Below are 19,003 nucleotides of genomic sequence, written 5' to 3'. Positions count from 1 at the left end.
GCGACTCTTGATCTTGGGATTGAGGGTTGGAGACCCACCCTGGGTGTAGAGTTTACCTAAAAATACAATCTTAAAAAAATAATAAATGTAAATGGATTAAAGTCTCCAATTTCAAGGCAGAGATTGTCATAATGGATTTTATACACACACACACACACAACTCTATGGTGTCTGTAAGAAACAACCTTTATTTCTTTTTTTTTTCTTCTTTTTTTTTTTCAACGTTTATTTTTATTTTTGGGACAGAGAGAGACAGAGCATGAACGGGGGAGGGGCAGAGAGAGAGGGAGACACAGAATCGGAAACAGGCTCCAGGCTCCGAGCCATCAGCCCAGAGCCCGACGCGGGGCTCGAACTCACGGAGCGCAAGATCGTGACCTGGCTGAAGTCGGACGCTTAACCGACTGCGCCACCCAGACGCCCCTATTTCTTTTTAATTTAAGAGAGAGTGTGCACATACGCATGCACTGGAGCAGGAGGGGTAGAGAAAGAGGGAGAGAGAGAATCCTGAGCAGGCTCCATGCTGTCAGCATGGAGCTGGACTCGGGGCTCGATCTCATGAACATGAAATCATGTCCTGAGCTGAAATCAAGAGTTGGATGCTTAACTGACTGAGCCACCCAGGCACCCCTGTAAGAAACAAACTCTATTATTTATTGTTATTATTATTTTAAGTAGGCTTTGTGCCCAGCACAGAGCCCAGTGCGGGGCTTGAACTCATGACTGTGAGATCAAGACCTGAGCTGAAATCAAGAGTCAGATGCTTAACCAACTGAGCCACCCAGGCACCCCAAGAAACAAACTTTAGAATCAAAGACACAAGTAGAAAGTAAAAATGTGGAAAAAGATATACCATACCAACAGTAATCAAAAGAGACCTGGAGTGGCTATACTAATATCAAATAGTATAGACTTTAAGACAAAAATTGATACTAGAATTAAAGAAGGACATTTCATAATGAAAAAAGGACCAACTCCTCAAGAAGACCTAACAATTGTTTTTTTTTTTAATTTTTTTTTAACGTTTATTTATTTTTGAGACAGAGAGAGACAGAGCATGAACGGGGGAGGGGCAGAGAGAGAGGGAGACACAGAATCGGAAACAGGCTCCAGGCTCTGAGGCATCAGCCCAGAGCCCGACGCGGGGCTCGAACTCACGGACCGCGAGATCGTGACCTGAGGTGAAGTCGGACGCTTAACGGACTGCGCCACCCAGGCGCCCCAAGAAGACCTAACAATTGTATAGATATGTTTGCCTAACAGCGCCCCGAAATACACGAAGCAAAAGTTGACAGAATGGAAAGGAGAAGTAGGCAATTTAACAATAATAATTGGAGACTTCAATATTCCACTTTCAGTAATTGATAGAACTAGACAGAAGCTCAGCAAAGAAAGAAGAGTTGAAAAACTGAACAATGCTGACTAGACTTAAACATCAATGAACCACTCTTCCAGCAGAAGAGTACATCTTCTTCTCAAGTGCATATGAAACATTCTTCAGGACAGACCATATGTTAGAAAATAAAACCAGTCTCACTAATTCTTTAATGTTTATTTATTTTGAGAGAGAGAGAGAGAGAGAGAGAGAATGAGCAGGGAAGGGGCAGAGAGGGAGGGAGAGAGAGAATCCCAAGCAGGCTCCCCTGTGTCAGCACAGAGCCCGACACAGGACTTCATGTTAGGAAGCCTGAGATTATGACCTGAGCCTAAATCAAGATCAGGCGCTTAACCAACTGAGCTACCCAGTAAATCTAAAAGTAGTAAAATCATACAAAATACGTTTTCTCACCACAACTGAATGAAATTAAAAGTCAATAACAGAAATTTGGGGAATTCATAAATATGTGAAAGTTACATATTACTTTTAATGTTTTATTTATTTTTGAGGGGGTGGGGTGGGGACAGAGGATCCAAAGAGGGCTCTGCACTGAGAGCAGTGAGCCTGATGTGGGGCTCATACCTACAGACTGTGAGATCATGACCTGAGCCAAAGTCGAATACTCAACCAACTGAGCCACTCAAGCTCCCCTAACATACTGCTAAATAACCAGTTAAAGAAATCACAGGAAAAATTAGAAAATGAGGTGAATAAAAACCAAACATACGGGATGTATCAAAAGCAGTGCTAAGAAGAAAATTTAGAGCTCCGAATTCCACTTCTAGGTGTATGCCCAAGAGAAAACATATGTCCACACAAAAACTTGTTCATGACTGTTGATAGGCACATTGTTCATAACAGCCAAAAAGAGGAAATAATCCAAATGTCCATCAACTGATAAATGGGTAGAGTGTGGCATGTCCATTACGTGGAACATTATTTGGCCATAAAAAGGAAGTGGTGACACATATGTATGAGGGCATTCATATTAAAGTGCAGATTAGGCAAATCTGGAATTAGAAAGTAGATTAATGGTGTCAGGGGCTGGAAGGAGAGAAGTAGGGTACAGGTTGTTTTTGGGGGCAAGGACAATGTCGAAAAGGAGCAAGCACAGGCCTTGGAGACCAAGGTGGGGAGTTTGGTTCTATCCTGGGGGTGATGGGCATCCCCTGAAGAGAGACTAGGTTGACCCTGGGTCCAGGCCTGGGCGAGCGTGCTAGGGGAGAAGGTGTATGTGGGGTGGGAGGTGTTCAGGTTGAATACTGTGACTTAGAGGTGACCATCACACATTCAGGAGGCAGAGGTGACACACTGGGGCCTGGCAGGAAGCAGGAGACAGGACCTGAGTGGGGGTATGAAGGCAGCTGGGGCTTGCAGAAGCAGTTTTGGATAATGGTGTCCAGAGCGGTCCCCAAGTTGTCTACATTGGAGCCTCGGGGGGAGTGGGGGTAACCAGGCAAATGGCTTGAGAAGAGCACAGGAAGTCTGGGACACCGAGGTGAGTTGCTAGAGGCGTCCCAGGGCCAAGTAGAGCATCCGCACGGAGCCCGGTTGTGGGGAGGCTGCCGGGTGTTAAGTGGGTGGAGGGTGGCCTGCCGGCTGGGGCCTTCACCTCACCTTCCTGTGCTCACCCCACCTCCCAGCACAGGCGATCCTCTAGCCCCTGCGGAAGCTGTCAGGTCTGCCCCCTGGAGCCTCCTTCTGGACCTCCAGGTCGTCTCCCTCTGATTTCCCTTCATTCAACAAATACAGATGAACATTCTACTGTGTATCTGGCCCTGAGCTGGAAAAGTAGCAGGAAATTAAGACAGTGTTCCTGCCCCCCATGACACTTCTGTTCTGGGGCCTAGAAAGCAAGCAACAAAGGAGTATATACTATTAAGTAGTGATTATCAACACAATAGTGAAATACTCCCAAATTCACCCAGCGGACACCCTCCACTCTGAGTCCTCACGTGAGCTGGGCTCAGCAATGGTCCCTCTTGTATTGGTTGGAACTAGATCTGAGTGTCAGAAAACTCCAAATGACAGTGGCTTACACACGGTACAAGTCTGTTTCCCTTTCTAGTAGATGAAGCCCAGTTTAGCAACCCAGGGCTGTGTGAAGCCCAGGGAGTCCCTGCTCCTCTCCATCCATTCTCAACACGGGCTGGACCTCATGTCCTAGACACAATTCACGTTCCAACCATCAGTTCCACATCCCTGTGGGCAAGAGAAAGGATGGGGCTCAGAGGGCCAGTCTCTCTGGGTGAGGTCTTTGCTTGGTGTTCACCCAGGAAGCTTGTGTTTATCCTGCTGGCCACAGCACAGTCACGTGGCCACACCTCAAAGCACAGGATTCAAAATTGGGCTGTAGGACTCCAGAGAACAGATACCGGGTTCAAGGTACAGGCCCTACCACCCCATCAAGTAGAGCGTTTATGTATGACCTATACTCACCGCTATACCCCTGACCTACATTTCCACAGCCTAACATTTGCTAGTTTTAAGAAATGTATTGTACAAGTGACATTGCTGAAAATCGGAATAGAAATCCTGCTTTCCTGACAAACCAACTCTGTCATTCCCATGGTCTCAGAAGTTTTTGTACAAAGAGTTCTGCACAAGTTCAGAATACAGTTGAGATGATCTCTGTGCTTCTGCCCCCACTTGTGTGTTCCCTGATTTAATAGATTTTCATGATTTGTGCTTTAAGTGACTGATCAAGGCCAAAGCCTGGGGAAAAGGCTTGGGAGGGATTCTGGAATCCTTTGGAAGGGATACTAGCTCACAAAGAGAGAGACAACAGACCAAGGCAAAACAGAGGTTTCTGTGCATCTTAGAAGACAGGAGGACTCTTGTCCTGTGACTTATCCGAGCACAGGGTTGACAGAAGCCAGCCTGGGAGGCACGCTGGGAGGCTGGGGGCTGCAAGTCTCTTCCCAGCCCCGGGGGAGGCGTGGCAGAACAGTTTGTTCAACATTGAAGGGACCAGAGGTTCCGGCCGGACTTGGGAACAGTGGGCAAAGACAGGCTGCTGGCCCCAGTGGGGTTTCCAACGCCCATGCTGCACCCCCACCCCCAACAATGCTGGACAAAGAGCACGTGGCCCTCTCAGCAGAGAGCCAGCAGTGACCCACAGAGGGTTGGGTCTGGGGGCTAGAGCTTCCTCCCAGACCCACCGTTCTGGGTGTGACACCGAAGGGCCACGGGTCCTGAGCGGACTCCCCAGGCGGGGCAGCTCTGCCTTCCTTCCACACTGAGGCCGGTAGGAGGCTGACGGGTCTAGCCGCCACATCAGGTGCTGGCAGGGGTGCCTTGGCCCTCGAGGAGTTGCCCCTTGACCTGATGTGACCCTGAAGAGCAATATTTTGCTTTTCTCCCCTCCAGAATGGACACTAGACGTTCCAGTTCCTTTCAGGGGTCTCGGTATGTGGCCCGCCTGCTCCTAGGCGATGCAGGGTGGGGCTCTACCGCTCCACCTCGGCCCCGCCTCTCACGGGTGGCGGGCCTGGGCCAGTTGGCTCCAGGGAAGCTGGGCGGGGCCACTCCCGGGCCTTGGCGGGTGCCATTCCCCATGCCCCAGGGCTTTTCTGCAGGGCTCCGGCTCAAGCCCTTTTGCGCTTTCAACTCCAGTGCTGAAGACGGAGCAGTGTGGTCTCTGGGCACTTCAGATCCCATCAGGCCCCAAGCCATACCCCCCACAGCGTTTCCTCCTACCCGGCACCCTGCCTCCCACTGTGATACGCAGGGAGCTCCCATAATGCTCGTGGGGCTGGGGCCAGGGCAGGGTCTACACGTGCCATTTCCAGATGCCAAGCCCAGTGTCCATCCGAGGCTCTCCTTGGAGGCTGATGTGCCGGCTGGGGCCCTCATTCCTGCCAGCAGCAAGTGGGCCAGGGCAGTGCCCTCCAGGAAGGAGGTATGTGGGAATGCCAGGCCCTCAGACACAGCTTTTTATCCACGTGCCTAGGAGCTCCAAAAGGACAGCAGACAGTGGGCCACGAGCCCTAACAGCAGCTGAAAACAAAACACCTGTTTATTTCCCGAAAAGAGAACACCGGGTGCTTGGGGAGTCCCCACCCCGGTCTGTACCACAGGACAGCCAGACGTCACTTCCAGAAGAGCACGTTCCAGAAGAGCAGCCAGCAGGGATAGAGGCCCAGAGCCAAGAGCGGAAAGAGCAGGGCGCCGTAGGTGTGGTGGTCCAGCACGCCCTGCGCCAGCGCCGCCAGGAAGAGCTGCCAGCCTTCGGCCAGCGACAGCGGGGCCTCCTGCAGCTCCCGCCAGAGGAACAAGCACCCCAGGAGAGTGGCCGCGGGGCTCGTCAGCACCAGCAGGGCGGCAAACAGCGGCCTGGGGGGAGAGGCAGGGTCGGGCGGGGCTCTGTGGTGAGGAGCACAGGCCCCGGGTTGGGGGCAGGGCACCTGGTGTGGAGTTCTGGGACGGGGGCTGACCGGCACCTACCGGGGCCCGCAGGGGTGGGTGAGCGCGGCAGCGGGCACCATGGTGGCAGCCAGCAGGAAGCCCAGCGAGAAATTGGTGAGGGCAACGCAGGCCAACTGTAGTGCCAGGTAGATGAGAGCCACTAGCTTCAGTGCCATCCAGCCTCTGTCTGGGGCCTGTGCGCTCATCACCCTGCAAGACAAGGGGCTCAGAGGCAGCTGCCCGTGTGTCCAGGGTACCCTCTGTCCCCGCCCGGCCGGCCCGGCTGCTCACCGGTGGGTGCTGTGTGGAAGGGCCAGGCCGGCCGCATAGATGGCCAGCAGCGTCAGCACCACGGCCTCGGCCTCGGCCACGGGGAAGTGCTGGGTAGCCACGTGTTGGCCCAGCACTGGCAGGACGTAGAGGGCCAGGCCCATGGCCTGTGAGATCAGCACGGGAGCCACAAGCGAGGCCAGCCCCACGCTCTGCAAGGGCACATGGACACTTGGGACCTGGGCCCTAGGGCCGGGGGGGCCCCAAGGATCCTCACCAACACCCCACCAGTGGAGACTGAGTGGCAGCAGTACCAATCACCGGAACCCCAGGAGCCCTCCCCAGCAGGAGTGGGGGGCCATCACCTGTGCTGGAGGGAGGGGAGGACCAGGTCCAGAGGCGCCCCCAGCCTCCTGAGGGCCCGCTCCGGCCTCGTGCAACTGCATCCACAGTTCCAGAGCGTGGTCTAGTCAAGGACCCTGACAAGAGCTGTGATGGGATCTGCCCGGCGGGGGCCCCAGGGCCCATCCCACTCCCCCACTCCAAGGACCACGGGCTCTCCCAGCCTAGAGTGGAGGGGACCCGAGGCTGGCCGCCCGTCGGAGGATATCTTGAGACCGAGGACCGAGAGCAAAAAGCCAGCGGCGGGCATGTAGAGGCCGATGGAGACGAAGCGCGAGAGCGCGGGGAGCACGTAGAAGAAGAAGGACTGGTGCAGGCGCTCCAGAAGGTGGTTGAGCTTGCGGAACATGCCCTCTAGGGCCCTGCCGGCGTGGGGCAGCGTCAGGGCCAGCCGGACCCCCCAGCCCCCCCTCGCCCCCCTAAGCAAGGAAGGGGGGAGCACCAGAAGCCACTTACTTGCCCACTGCCGCTAAGTCATACTTATACTGTCGGAAGCTATTGATGCCACGTATGGTCAGGGCCTCCACACGGTAGCGCAGGAAGAGGCCGTGAGCGCCATGGGGGCGGCCAGAGGCCTGCTGCAGAGTCATGAGCAGGAGTGTCTGCAGACCCTGCAGCGGCCCGTCTACCGATGTCCAGTCCTGGGGCTGCAGCTTAGAGGGTTTGGGGACGAGGTCAGATGACCCCCACACAGGTCCCAGGCCGCCCAGGCAGGCGGCCCCCTTACCTTGCCCTGCAGAGTACACAGCAGTCCCCCTTTCTGACAGAAAGTCTGGAAGAGGTTGAGCAGATCGAGATTGGGCAGCTGCCCGTTGAGCCCCTCCACGGCCACATCGAGGCTAGTGACCACGTCGCTACTGAGCTCCAGGGCCAGGGCTGCCTGGATGGCCCCAGCCCGGCCCTGCAGAGGGGACGACTGCATGCCTGTAGGAGCAGGTGAGTGAGGTGCCAACGGAGGGCTGGTGCGTACAGTGGCCCTGAGAGAGGGGCGGGGCAGGGCAAGAGCACCCACCGGTGACGTTGGTGTCGTGGTAGGCCTCAAGCCAAGCCTCAGTGCCCAGAAGGTCTTGCTCTGTCACCAGGAAGATGATGTCTTTGGCCCAGTAAATCTGCCCTGAGGACCAGAAGCTGGTCAGCAAGGCCTGGTACAGAGGCCGAACCCTCCCCTGCCAGCAGTAGCCCGAGCCTCACCCCGAAAGTGGGCAGCAAGCGCCAGCAGCAGCCCCACAGCCTGGCTGTTGGTAGAGTCGGGGCCGCAGGGTACAGTGAGCACCAGGGATTCGGTGCTGGCGGCGCGTGGGGCCCGCAGGATGCCATACACGTTGGTACCGGCCACCATCTGTATGCAGTATTGGCGGGGAAGCCTCAGCACCACCCCACCCTAGAGTGCTGAAGCCTCTCCCCTTTTCGCCCTAGGATGCCCGTTAGGAATTTCCTGGGCCCCAGGACCTGGCACCACTGAGCTTCCCAGTCCCAAGCCACCCTCTCAAGGTCTTTTTTGGTCCCAGACACATCCTCTCCCCCACAGTACATAGCGCTCGCGGGTCTCATCAGGAAAGGGCAGTTTCCGGGAGAAACTCTGCGTGTAGACCTCCAGCCCCACTGACCGCATCGTCCGCTCCAGCCAGGCCACTGGCAGAGCCCTGGAGGCACAAAGAGAACCTTTAAGAGCTCCCTGACTTTGACCACCACTGTTTTCCCCAGACCCACAGCTCTACCGCTCACCCCGTCTTCCTGCGGTGGGCAGCGAAGTCTCGGGCGAAGCCTCGGGCACGCTCTCCGCCCGCAAACTGCTCCTCCACCATGGTGGAGCCCATGGCGTTCTCCGACATGTATGTGCGCTGGGTCAGGGGCGGAAAAGCCAGCGCCAGGAACCAGGCGATCCCCGCCACGTAGCTCAGCACGCTGCAGGGAGAGGGGACGGAGGAGACGGCCGGAGCGTTAGGGGGTTCTGACACCGCGGCCCGTGACCTCCACCTCTGCACCTGGGGTGGCGGGGGCGTGTGTGAGGGACCTGGCCCTGGAGTCCGGGGACCCGGGACATCGGACGGGAGAGCTGAGCCCCGGGCCTGCTGCCCCGAGCGATGCCGGCGGGAACGACGCGACTGGCGCTAGCAGCCGGAGGGGCCACCGGCGGCCGCAGCGCCGGGTTCCCAGGGCCCCGCCCTTACCAGAGCGGCGCGTTGAGGCGCAGCACGAGGCGGGCGAGGGCGCGCCGGCGCACCGGGTCCGACAGGAGGCCCATGGCGGGGAGGGGCGGCTCCGGGACCGCGCTCCCCCGGCCGGCTACAGCCCCGGGGCCCGGCGCCTCGCGCCTGCCCGACGGGAACCGGCGCGCCCGCACGCACTTCCGCTCCCGAAGGCCAACGCGCCCCCGCGCATGCGCGGAACGGAAGCGGTACTCGGGCGGGCCGGAGAGCGGTCTCCAGGGGAAGTAGCAGGTGTATACCACGGGAGAGCAAAGCAGTGGAGACCGCTGGCTGCTGGCCGGGGGTAGCGAGAAAGCTCCGATTTGGAGAACCAGAGAGGGGATGAATAGGGCGGGAGGGAGGAAAACCGCAGAGCACGGAGGCTGCTGGCACTGACAGGTCCGAATGTCTGGGGTGGGTAGACAGGAAGAGGGCTTCCGTGGACCACGAAGCCAAGGCATTGGCTGATTTGTTTCTGTGGATGTCGGTCAAAAATGGCGGTGAACGCAGAAGTGAAATCAGCGTGAGTCCAGCACCGAGGTCATCAGGGCCAGATGACCACAGGGAGGAAGGTGCAGATAGTACCGTTGGCCAAAATGGGTTTCAAAGGAGTTGGGACATGTGGAGGAGAAAGTGGGGGGCATTCCTGTTCAGATCAAGAGATGCCAGAGACATTAGGGGAGAAGCAGCCCCTGGGGGAGAGCTGCAGGGGCTGGTGTTCAGCGCTCAGGCAGGTGTGCACATGCGTGTGTGTGTGTGTGTGTGTGTGTGTGTGTGTGTAGAGAAGACCCCGTTAGACAACATGTATCTATTGTGCTTTTGGAGCCTGAGACTAAGTAGGCCCAAAGGGCTCCTAGGTTGAAAGGGGCCATTCAGTCCAAGCCATAGTCAAGACGATGTGAGACACGGCCCCCACATCTCCGTGGTGGGTTCCCAGAGCCAGTTTGAATTCTCCCTCAGCCCTTGTTGAACTCAGGGCCTCGGATGTGCAGGTGTGAAAACAGACTCCAGAGTCTATTGGCTTGGCCATTACAGGCCATGCTCAGCTGCCTTGAACCCTGCCTGGCACAATTGCTCTTCATCCACGGACACACTCCCCCCACCTTCTTCTTCAGGGTTTGAATCTTGAGGTTGCAGGAAGTATGTATTTCATGTGTGGGAGATGGTCCCTTTTCCCCCCCACCCCCCCACCCCCGGAGCAAGTACCAAGCCAGGCTGGGAGGGTGTGGAAGTGCTATGGGGTGATCAAAGTACAGCGCACTGTGTGTGAGTTTTATTCCGGGCCCGGGGGGCCAGACGCTCAGTCCCCTAGCAAAATGGAGGCCTCCCGTACATGCTGCCGAACCACACGGTCCAGCAGGGTGTGCACGTCACGGGCAGCCCGGGCAGCAGCCTCCAGCACCTGCTCCAGGTGGTCTTCGTGCAGCCTGGCGTCCATTTCAAGCAGTGCAAGCTGGCCTGAGGCTGGCAGCAGGGCCAGGGCAAGCTGGGGGCCACCAGCTGCCTCCTCCACGTGGCTGAGGTCCGCCAGGGCCGTGCTGTCCACAAAGCCAGCCGAGCAGGCGCACACGAAGTCCCGCATGGGTATCCCGGCGTCCAGCACTGCCAGCGTGGCTGCATTCACGCAAGCTGCGTAGGTCCCACCGTCGGCCTGCAGCACCTGCAGGAACCGCGCCCACCAGCGGCATCAGTGTATCAGGCTCTTGACCGCGGACTCCCAACCCCCACCCCATCCCTCTCCCTCCCCAGGCGGATAGCTGCTGCCTGCTCACCTGCACATAGATATCGATCTGGGAGCGTGGGTGCAGCTGTGTAAGGATGGCCGCCTCGAAGGTCTGACGCAGCTGCAGGCCCATCTCACAAGACTTACGGTCCCCATGTGGTCGCCGCTTGCGTTCGCCTGTACTGAAGGTCGCGGAACTATACTGACAGTTCACCAGGGCCCTGTCAGGCAGGGCTCGTGCCCGGGAGCCCCGGATCTGGGGGAGGAAGGACACATGAGCCAGCCTCACTCCTGCCAGCTCGCACTACACCTTCCTCTAGCTCAGGCCCCGGACCTCAGGCTCCTTCCCACCCCTCCTCCTTCTTCCAACATCTCAACAACACAGCTACTTTACCTTCAAACGCCCCACAGGAGGGCCACTTGGCCCATCTCTAAGCCATCATCCCCCCCTCAGGTCTCCCCGTTTCCATCCTCACCTCATCCCCTCCCAGCCCATTCTCCATTTGTAGCCAGGGCCGGTATATTCACAAGTATCAAGTCTGACTTTGTCTCCTCTACACGCTCACATATGGTACTGCCTTCCCAAAGCTTCCCCATCACGTGTGACACAAAATCATAAATACTTTCCCTGGTCTGCGAAGCGGTGAGTTCTCACCTTCCTAGAAAGCCCTCAATCTCACTTTGAGCAATCCCCCACCTCCCACCAGCAGCCTTTCCACTCTGCAGATGTGCCGTGTTTGTTTCCACCCCAGTGGTCTTCCCTTCTCCAGCAACGGAGACAAGGCAATAAAAAATCAGGATTTTATTTAAAGTCCCTTCGGGGCGCCTGGGTGGCTCAGTCGGTTAAGCGTCCGACTTCAGCTCAGGTCACGATCTCGCGGTCCGTGAGTTCGAGCCCCGCGTCCGGCTCTGGGCTCATGGCTCAGAGCCTGGAGCCTGCTTCCCATTCTGTCTCCCTCTCTCTCTGCCCCTTCCCCCCCATGCTCTGTCTCTCTGTCTCAAAAATAAATAAACGTTAAAAGAAATGTTTTAAAAAATAAAAATAAAGTCCCTGTCCTCACGGAGTTAGACTGCCGTCTGAAGTGACCGATTACCGAAAGGCAGGGAAGTGTGTGGTTGTAGGGGAGGGGGCTTGCCACGTGAGGAAGGCGGTCTGGGGAGGCGTCACCCGGGGGATGACGTCAGAGTAGAGAGCAGAGAGAGGACGCGAACGCGGGAGAGCGCGGGGCGCTTTGAGGAAGAGCAAAGAGGAGGGCAGGGCGGAGGGGAGAGAGGCCGGTGAGAAAGGCGGGGACCACGGTGCACCACGCTGCCAGGACTTTGGCTCTGGAGCCGAGCGAGCGGCGGCGGCCCTGAAGATGGGCTGGGTGGACGCGGCGCGCGCCGGCTGTCGCCTCGGCATCTTCAGCTCAGCCTAGAGGCCCCGCGCACCCCGCCCAGCTCGCGCACGCCCACTCGCCTCGTGCGGCCCGTAGACCACCGCCAGCGCCTTGGTGTTGCCTTGCTCGATGTAGGCCGAGCCGTCGGCCTGCGCGAACACGCCCATCCGCGCCTGGATCTTGCGCAGCTCCCCGGCGCGCCGTCCGTCTACCCGGTAGCCCTGATCCGACAGCAGCTCCAGGCCCGCCATGTCGCCCGGCCGCTAGCCACGCTTCCGCCTCCCGCAAAACTACAGTTCCCGGCGGCTCTGACCCTCACTTCCGACCTCCCGGCGGCCTGCGCTTTCCGGCGGCCGAATGCCCCACTTCCGGCCTCGGGGTACGAGGGTGCCGTGCGGCCCCGCTTGCCCTACTTCCGGCCGCGGGAGTCTTGGGCGGTGCTGACCGCGGGCAAGAGCGCTGCGCCCGCGGGCGTTTTGGGGCGCTGTCCCACGGCTGCCAGAGGTGGAGACCGGCAGGGAGAAGGATCCCCCGGCCGCGCCCCTTCGGGTTTGTCGCGGGGGCGGTTTTAACCCTCCCCCCCCGACCTCCCCGGACTTTCCCGCACGCGCCTACACCAGGTCCCAGAGGGCCGGGACCTGCCGCGCCCGGCCACTCCTCCACCCCACCTTCGGGGACCGCGCCTGCGCCCTGCCTGCTAGTCCCTGGCCGCGGAGGCTCCGCGGGGGTTGGGCGGGAGAGCGCAGCGCCTGCTGCAGGATGCGGCGTCCCGCCAGCGCCGATTTTCTTGCTCTTCCGCAGCCGTAAAGGCATGCGTTCTCCCAAGCCGAGACACGCTTTGCGTTTTCTTGCCGTTTAGGGTTTACATTTGTACATTAAAAAAAATTGACACATAATCTGTACGGTACACACACATGCTCATACTCCTTTGATAGAGCGTTTAAGATTTTCTTTCCCATGTTGGCCGAGTTCTTTCTGTCCGCATCCCCTCTGCCCCCACACCCTCTTCCTTACCGTAATAAATAGTTCTTTCCAGGTTTTTCTCCACACTCAAATGTGATCACATGTGAATCAAGCACAGATACGCGCCGTTGTACAGTCATGTAGCATTTGGATCTATGGTGGTTATTACTATTTAGTGGGAATCTTATATGCACTTGTCTGTTTTTCACTCAACACCTTATGAAATCCACGCAATCTTGTGGAACTCTCATTAATTTTTGATTGCCAGGATGTATCCCCGCTACTGCCCCACGTGGGCAGTGGGTGCCTGTCGAGGGGCTTAGGCAATGGGGATAGAATCCCACAATGCGGATTCTCTGAATGAAGAGTAAACGTGAGCGTTCCTTTTTCCCCCTCTCTTCCCACCAAGAGTAACTGTTACATTTTTACATAATCCTTGCCAGTCCTGAGTGTTGCTGACTTCACCTCTCTTTCCCCTATCCTGACTTGGTGTATTCCAGCACCTGGTGGCAATCCCACAGGAGGGAACTGCCAGTGTGTCTATAGGGGGGAGATATGAGGGGTTTTCCTCCCCAGGTACCTCCTGCTCCAGGTGTCTCTGTTTCCCAGTGGTCAAGGTCCCCAGCAGGAGGCTTGTGTCCCCCCTTCCAGCGGCATGACTCAGCTCCTCTACAGTGCTTAGGAAGCCAGAGCCCGTGCTCCAACTTGGAAAGTGGGAAGATGAGCCGAAAGGGTTGCCACACACTGAGAGGAGGTGCTAGGAGGAAGGTGCACAGGCCCGGCTCCCAGCATGCCCTCCGTTTACATCCAGCTCCCGCAAAGCCGGAAAACGGGCCACCTTTTTCCTCTGAGGATGAAGATACCCTCACCCTTTCCAAAAGGGGTTGCGTGGAGTTTGCCTGTCTGTTTATCTCTTGCTGCATAACCTTAGTGACTTCAAATAACAAAAAATTATATTATCAGACCTTGCAATCCAGAGGATTGCCCGGGCTCATCTAGGTGGTTTGCACTGGGGATCTTTCCTGCCTGTGGTCACCGTGGACACTGACAGGTGTGGTCTTGAGGGCTTCCTGTCTCACATCTCTCGTGGTTGTTGCTGGCTGTTGGCCAGGGCCTCATCTGGGCCTGTGAGACAGCATACCTACCCACAGCCTCTCCATGCACCCCATGCTTCCTGGAAGCATGGCGCCTGGGTTCTACGGTGACCTCAAAAGACAAGGTGGACACGTGGTGTTTTAAGACCTAGCCCCAGAAGTCACATAGTGTTATTCCCACCAGACTGCATGGGTCAAGGTGGTCACAAAGGTCTTGCCCAGGCTCAAGGGGAGGGACACGGACCCTGCCCCTCAATAGAAGCAGGATTAACGTCATGTCCCGAGAAAAGCGGGCAGAATGGACACAGTGTAATAGCAGGAGCCCAAGTCCTGCAAGCACAGCGTCCCCTCCGAGGTGGTGGTCTCTGAGCTGAGTACAGCACAAAAGCTGTGAGTCGGCCACGGCCCTGCCACTGTCCCTGGTCTAAGGCTATGATGGCCACCGTCCTCCGCAACCCCCCACCCACAGTCTCCCTGCCGTCAGTTCTTCGGCCGGGTCCAGCTGGTTACTGGTGGTTTGATCCAGCCTTTTGCTCTCAGCGGTTTGAGCTCGGATTGTCCCCGTCCTTGCTGGGTCAAGAGTCAAGATTGCAGTAGTTGTCCATTGACACAGGTGGAAACCCTACAGGGGTCCCCGCATGTGTCCTGCCCCAGTTGCACACCCAGGACAATCAGAATAATGTTGGTCCTGGCCTGCAGAGCCCCGAGCTCAAAGTGGCTGGGTGATGGCTCTTCCCTCCAGATCAGTGGAACCCTTGTCCTTCGGTGGAAGCCTCCCCTCCACCCCTGCTTCCAGCCTGGCAGCGTCTCCAGTTTAGGGGGCCATTCCTGCCCCCCTGGATTCTCTGACCCTGTGTTGTAAACACAGGTAGATCCAGGTTTGGGGGGCCTCACACTTGTACAAATTTGGGAGCTGTGTCGGGAATTCCGGACCACTCCTGGATTCAGTGATTTGCTTGGAGGACTTGTAGAATTTGGCACAGACTGTTGAACTTGTGGCTGAGCTTTATTCCAGAGAACGGGTGGTAATCAGCATCAGCAAAGGAACATGTGGCAAAATCAGGGAAACAAGCACAGCTTCCAGAACCCTCTCCCAGAGACCCCGCAGGACACACTCCCAATTTCCACAGCAGCAGACGGTGACAGCATGTGTGGAAGGCTGTCCACTGGGATGCTCACCGGAGACTCAGCACCCAGGGTGTTCACAGGGGGCTGGTCATGTTGGCGCCCTCTGCCTGGCACAAACCCCGATTCCTAATGCCTAGGAGGAAGTCAGGAGTTCCCCATAAGCCATATTTATTTGTTGAGTTTAGGCTCAATGGGCCACTCTTAGGGAACGGCAGGAACCTTCCGGAAACTGAAGCTCCCAGACACCAGCTAACCCTGTGAGCACATCTTCCGAAGGAGAGCCGTCTCAGCCCCGCCGTGTTAACTCTTTCCTGCATAGTGCTGTTTTCAACAAATAGAAGACAAAATCATATACGCGAAATTAAGTGAACAGAGTGACAAGAGAAACCCTAACACGTAACGTAAATTTTTAGAGTTCACCAAAAGCACAAACATCACAAAACAAAGAAGATCAACATAATGTCGTGAATTGTCTTCCCGAAATATTTCTCTAACACGTTTCCCTTATGCTTTTTGGGGTTTTTTTTTCGGTTTGCTTTTTGTTTATTCAGGCAGGAAGCAGGATTTATTGGTGGGCATGAATGGGGACAGGCAGTCTGAAGTTCTCGTGAGTTCAGAGCCCGCCATTTGTCCAAGGGGCCGTGACGAGGGATGTATTTGACCCCATAGCCATCTGGGATGAACGGCTTTTCAGCCACCATGTCTTCAGATTCGTCCGCATTAAACTCAGTAAAGCCCCACTTCTTGGAGACGTGGATCTCCTGGCGGCCAGGGAACTTGAACTTGGCCCTGCGCGGGGCCTCCGTCACAGGCCCCTTGTTCCGCAGCTTGGTACGGATGGACACGACGACTTGGCCAGTGCGCACCGCCGGCCACTGTGCCCTGGGGCTTTCCAGAGACACCCCGCATACCTGTCTGCAGCCTAGATTGGAGAAAGCATGTGATCAGACATCAATCTCCACTGGAAGCGCTGTCTCCGCGGTCCCTTAGGGCCACCCGTGCAGTCAGTAGGCTGCACACACTACCGGGGAGGCTGCTGTTGGCCGCCATTGCACAGCAGCCTCCGCGGGGAAAGGCACAGCCAGAAACCCTGACACCGAGGACAGCACAGACGCGTCCCGACAGTGTCCCACCCTCAGAGGGGCTAATAGTCAGCCGGGAGTGTGCAGGACCCTCAACGGGCTGTCACTTTCCCATTAGACTGAAGGGGAACTTGGGGAGACAGGTGAGTCCAGGGTCGTGAGCTCGTTGCCCCAGGCCATCAGCTCTAACTTGGGTCCCTAGCGTGCAGCGCCAGCCAGTGGGAGGTAGGGCGAGCCTGGGCGAGCCAGGAGGGAGGTGCCAGCAGAGGGACTCTGGGTGGGAGGCTCCAGGGTCACGGGTCACTGCTGCACGGGTGGGGTGTTTAGCAGCAGCAGTGAAAGCGGTGCAGAAACACCCGCTGACCCCCGGCCACTCCACTCACGGACATTTGCCTAAGCAAAGCTGTGATGTCTTTTTCTAAGTGCAAAATCTGGGCTTCAAAAAGCAATTAGTGTTACCTATCTCTCCCGGGCAACTACCACACTATCCTGTTCCTTTGCACAGTTCATGATTTTCTGTTGAAAACTGGACACTTAAAATTTTTTTTAAGCTTATTTATTTATTTTGAGAGAGAGAGAGAGAGGGACAGAGAGCACATGTGGGGTAGGGGCAGAGAGAGAGAGAGAGAGAGAGGGAAAGAGAGACAGAATTCTAAGCACTTTCCGCGCTGTCCGCACGGAGCCTGACGCGGGGCTCGAACTCATGAATTGTGAGATCATGACCTGAGCCCGGATCAAGAATCAGATACTTAACCAACCGAGCCACCCAGGCGCCCTGAAAACCGGACATTTTAGACGAGCCATTATAGTGACTCTGGATTATGATTGGTTAATCATTGTTGATCTTGCTGTTTTGTTAGTTTATTTGTCCAGTGGCTTCGTTTATTATTATTTTGTTAGTTTTCATGTCTAGTCTGGACAGTTCCGTGAAGTCTATTCCTCCACAGTGCGCAGCCTATGATGCCACTACTCAGATCCCCATCACCCGGGTCTTATACTGAAGCCTGGCTTCCTAGAAGTCACATGTGGGTCAGGACAGCTTGGGGTTCAGCCACCAACCGGGCAAAGATTGCGCTTAAGCGACCCCCCGCCAGTGAGGTGCCATCCACGGCCGATGGATCAGCGTGCGGCTGGAGGACGCCTCGTGTCCAGCCGGTGTACTAGGCTGAGGGATACCCTCCGAGGCCCCAGTCCCCCAAAGCTATGAGTGTTACCTCATGTGGCAAAAGGAATCTTGCAGGTAAAATTAAGTTGAGGATCTTGAGATGGCAAGATTGTCGGGGATTATCCAGGCGGGCCCTCAGTGTCATCGCGAGCATCCCCTTTAGTCTGGTCACCAAAGAAGAGAAGGCAAAGTGTGGAGACAGAGACTGGAGCGATGTAGCCCCAAGCGCACAGCATGGAACGAATGCCCCCCCCCCCCCCCCCCCGGGGCCCTCCAGAAGGAACCATTCCCGCAAGCACCTCGATTTTAACCCATAGCACTCGTCTGGAGCTTCTGGCCTCCAGAACTGTAAGAGAATAAATGTGTGTCGTTTTAAGCCTTAGAGTTTGTGGTCATTTGCTGGAGCCTTTTCATAACTTTTCAGCACGAAGATCTCAACATTGACTCCTACGGCACCACACTCGGCACCCAAAGAAAGTCAGTCCTGGGCGGGGTCTGGGGGAACTGGGGGCGGGACAGAGGAAATGCCCCTGGTCTACGAGCGTGTGTTAGGGGGATGGTAGCCTCAGCTTGTCCTGCCCAGTGTGGACCCTCTCACGCAGGGCTGGGCGCCGGGGGGAGGGGAGTCCCCACGTTCTTGGCTAAACCCTGTCAGGATGGAACTTTCATGGTTGGGAACAGGGCTTGGGAGGGACGAGGTTCTGGCTCAAATGCCACGCATTCTGCTCCTCTCATCAACACTTACCAGACCTCCTACGATTAATGCCGTTGGCCCTTTGGTCAAAATCCGGAGTAAGCGGGTCCCACAGCCCTCCTGGAAGTCCTGCCCCTGCCGGGCCTCTCAAGGTCAAGGGCTGATGCAGGCGTGCTGTCACTTCTACCGCATTCTTCTGGGCAAAGTAAGGCCCAAGGCCCAGTCCAGACTCCAGGGGCTGATAACCGGGTCTCGTTTCTTCCAGGGAGGGCGGTGTGTGTACCTCCCGTGGCAGCCCGTGTTTCGCCGCCGTCTACCCCCGGGTGCGGACACCCCCGGGCTCCTCGGTAGGTGGGAGGGGCTGCTTCTGCGCCAGAGGGGCCGCGCGAGATTCAGCCTCGGGGCCCCGCGTCTGTCGGAGGAGAGTGTGCGGCAGCCCCGCCTGGGCCACAGGTCCCGGATTCCCTCCACCGAGAGAGGCCGTGCGCCTTTGCCGTTGCCTCAAGTGCAACGGCTGGGCACAACATCAGTGTGTTAATTCATAGCTCTCCAAGCCAGGAGTCTTGGCGCCGCGGTCGCATCGAGGCACTGGACTTCAATGACCATCTCATGTGACTTCCTTTCAGCTTGAAGAATTGTCTTTTTGTTAAGTTTGAGGTAAAATGGATAGATAACATTATACAGAAATTTCAGGCATACGATCTTATATTCGACATCTGTATACACTACAAAGTGACCACCACCAGAAGATGACCAATATCACCATACAATCGATCCATTCACACATTTTGCCCCGCCCCCCCAACCATCAGTCTGTTCTCTGTATCTATGAATTTATGTTTTGCTTTGTTCGTTCAGATTCCACAGGAGTAAAATCATATATTTTTCTTTCTCTGCCCAACTTATGCCCTGTGGCATAATACCCTCAAGTCCATCCATGTTATCAAAAAATGGCAAGATTTTATTCTTTTTTTCTGGCTGAGTAATATTCTATGAGGTGTGTGTGTGTGTGTGTGTGTGTGTGTGTGTAACATCCTCTTTATCCATTCATCCACTGATGGACACTTGGGTTGTTTCTATATCTTGATGACTGTAAGCAATGCTGCTATGCACATAAGGGTGCAGATAT

At 56.4% G+C, this 19,003-nt stretch overlaps 2 protein-coding genes and 2 pseudogenes across 3 annotated transcripts; all 4 read right to left on the bottom strand.

The window, feature by feature from the left end:
- Window positions 1-4,180: 4,180 nt before the first annotated feature.
- Window positions 4,181-8,818, bottom strand: GPAA1 (glycosylphosphatidylinositol anchor attachment 1). 2 transcript variants are annotated; one of them, XM_047841680.1, is made up of 13 exons: window positions 8,629-8,818; window positions 8,183-8,362; window positions 7,989-8,100; window positions 7,649-7,796; window positions 7,470-7,571; window positions 7,185-7,381; window positions 6,914-7,110; window positions 6,666-6,819; window positions 6,421-6,516; window positions 6,077-6,267; window positions 5,825-5,995; window positions 5,453-5,713; window positions 4,181-5,377 (listed from the first exon to the last, which is right to left on the bottom strand). In XM_047841680.1, the coding sequence occupies exons 1-12, from the start codon at window positions 8,700-8,702 to the stop codon at window positions 5,470-5,472; spliced, it is 1,866 nt and encodes a 621-aa protein (XP_047697636.1). In that variant the 5' UTR covers window positions 8,703-8,818; the 3' UTR covers window positions 4,181-5,377; window positions 5,453-5,469. The 2 variants fall into 2 exon arrangements, with proteins under 2 accessions (XP_047697636.1, XP_047697635.1); XM_047841679.1 differs by lacking the exon at window positions 4,181-5,377 and having other exon boundaries at window positions 5,379-5,713.
- Window positions 8,819-9,897: 1,079 nt separating this feature from the next.
- Window positions 9,898-12,308, bottom strand: EXOSC4 (exosome component 4). Its single transcript, XM_047841688.1, has 3 exons — window positions 11,829-12,308; window positions 10,419-10,625; window positions 9,898-10,306 (listed from the first exon to the last, which is right to left on the bottom strand). Exons 1-3 carry the CDS (start codon window positions 11,997-11,999, stop codon window positions 9,947-9,949), a joined length of 738 nt encoding a protein of 245 aa, XP_047697644.1. The 5' UTR covers window positions 12,000-12,308; the 3' UTR covers window positions 9,898-9,946.
- Window positions 12,158-17,234, bottom strand: LOC125156230 (60S ribosomal protein L10-like; annotated as a pseudogene).
- Window positions 15,902-15,993, bottom strand: LOC125156789 (uncharacterized; annotated as a pseudogene).
- Window positions 17,235-19,003: the final 1,769 nt, after the last annotated feature.

Source organism: Prionailurus viverrinus, chromosome F2 (genome assembly GCF_022837055.1).
Source record: "Prionailurus viverrinus isolate Anna chromosome F2, UM_Priviv_1.0, whole genome shotgun sequence".
NCBI classification, from domain to species: Eukaryota; Metazoa; Chordata; class Mammalia; order Carnivora; family Felidae; genus Prionailurus; species Prionailurus viverrinus.
The sequence above is the reverse complement of the archived record's forward strand: the minus strand, read 5'-3'. Positions and strand labels throughout refer to the sequence as shown.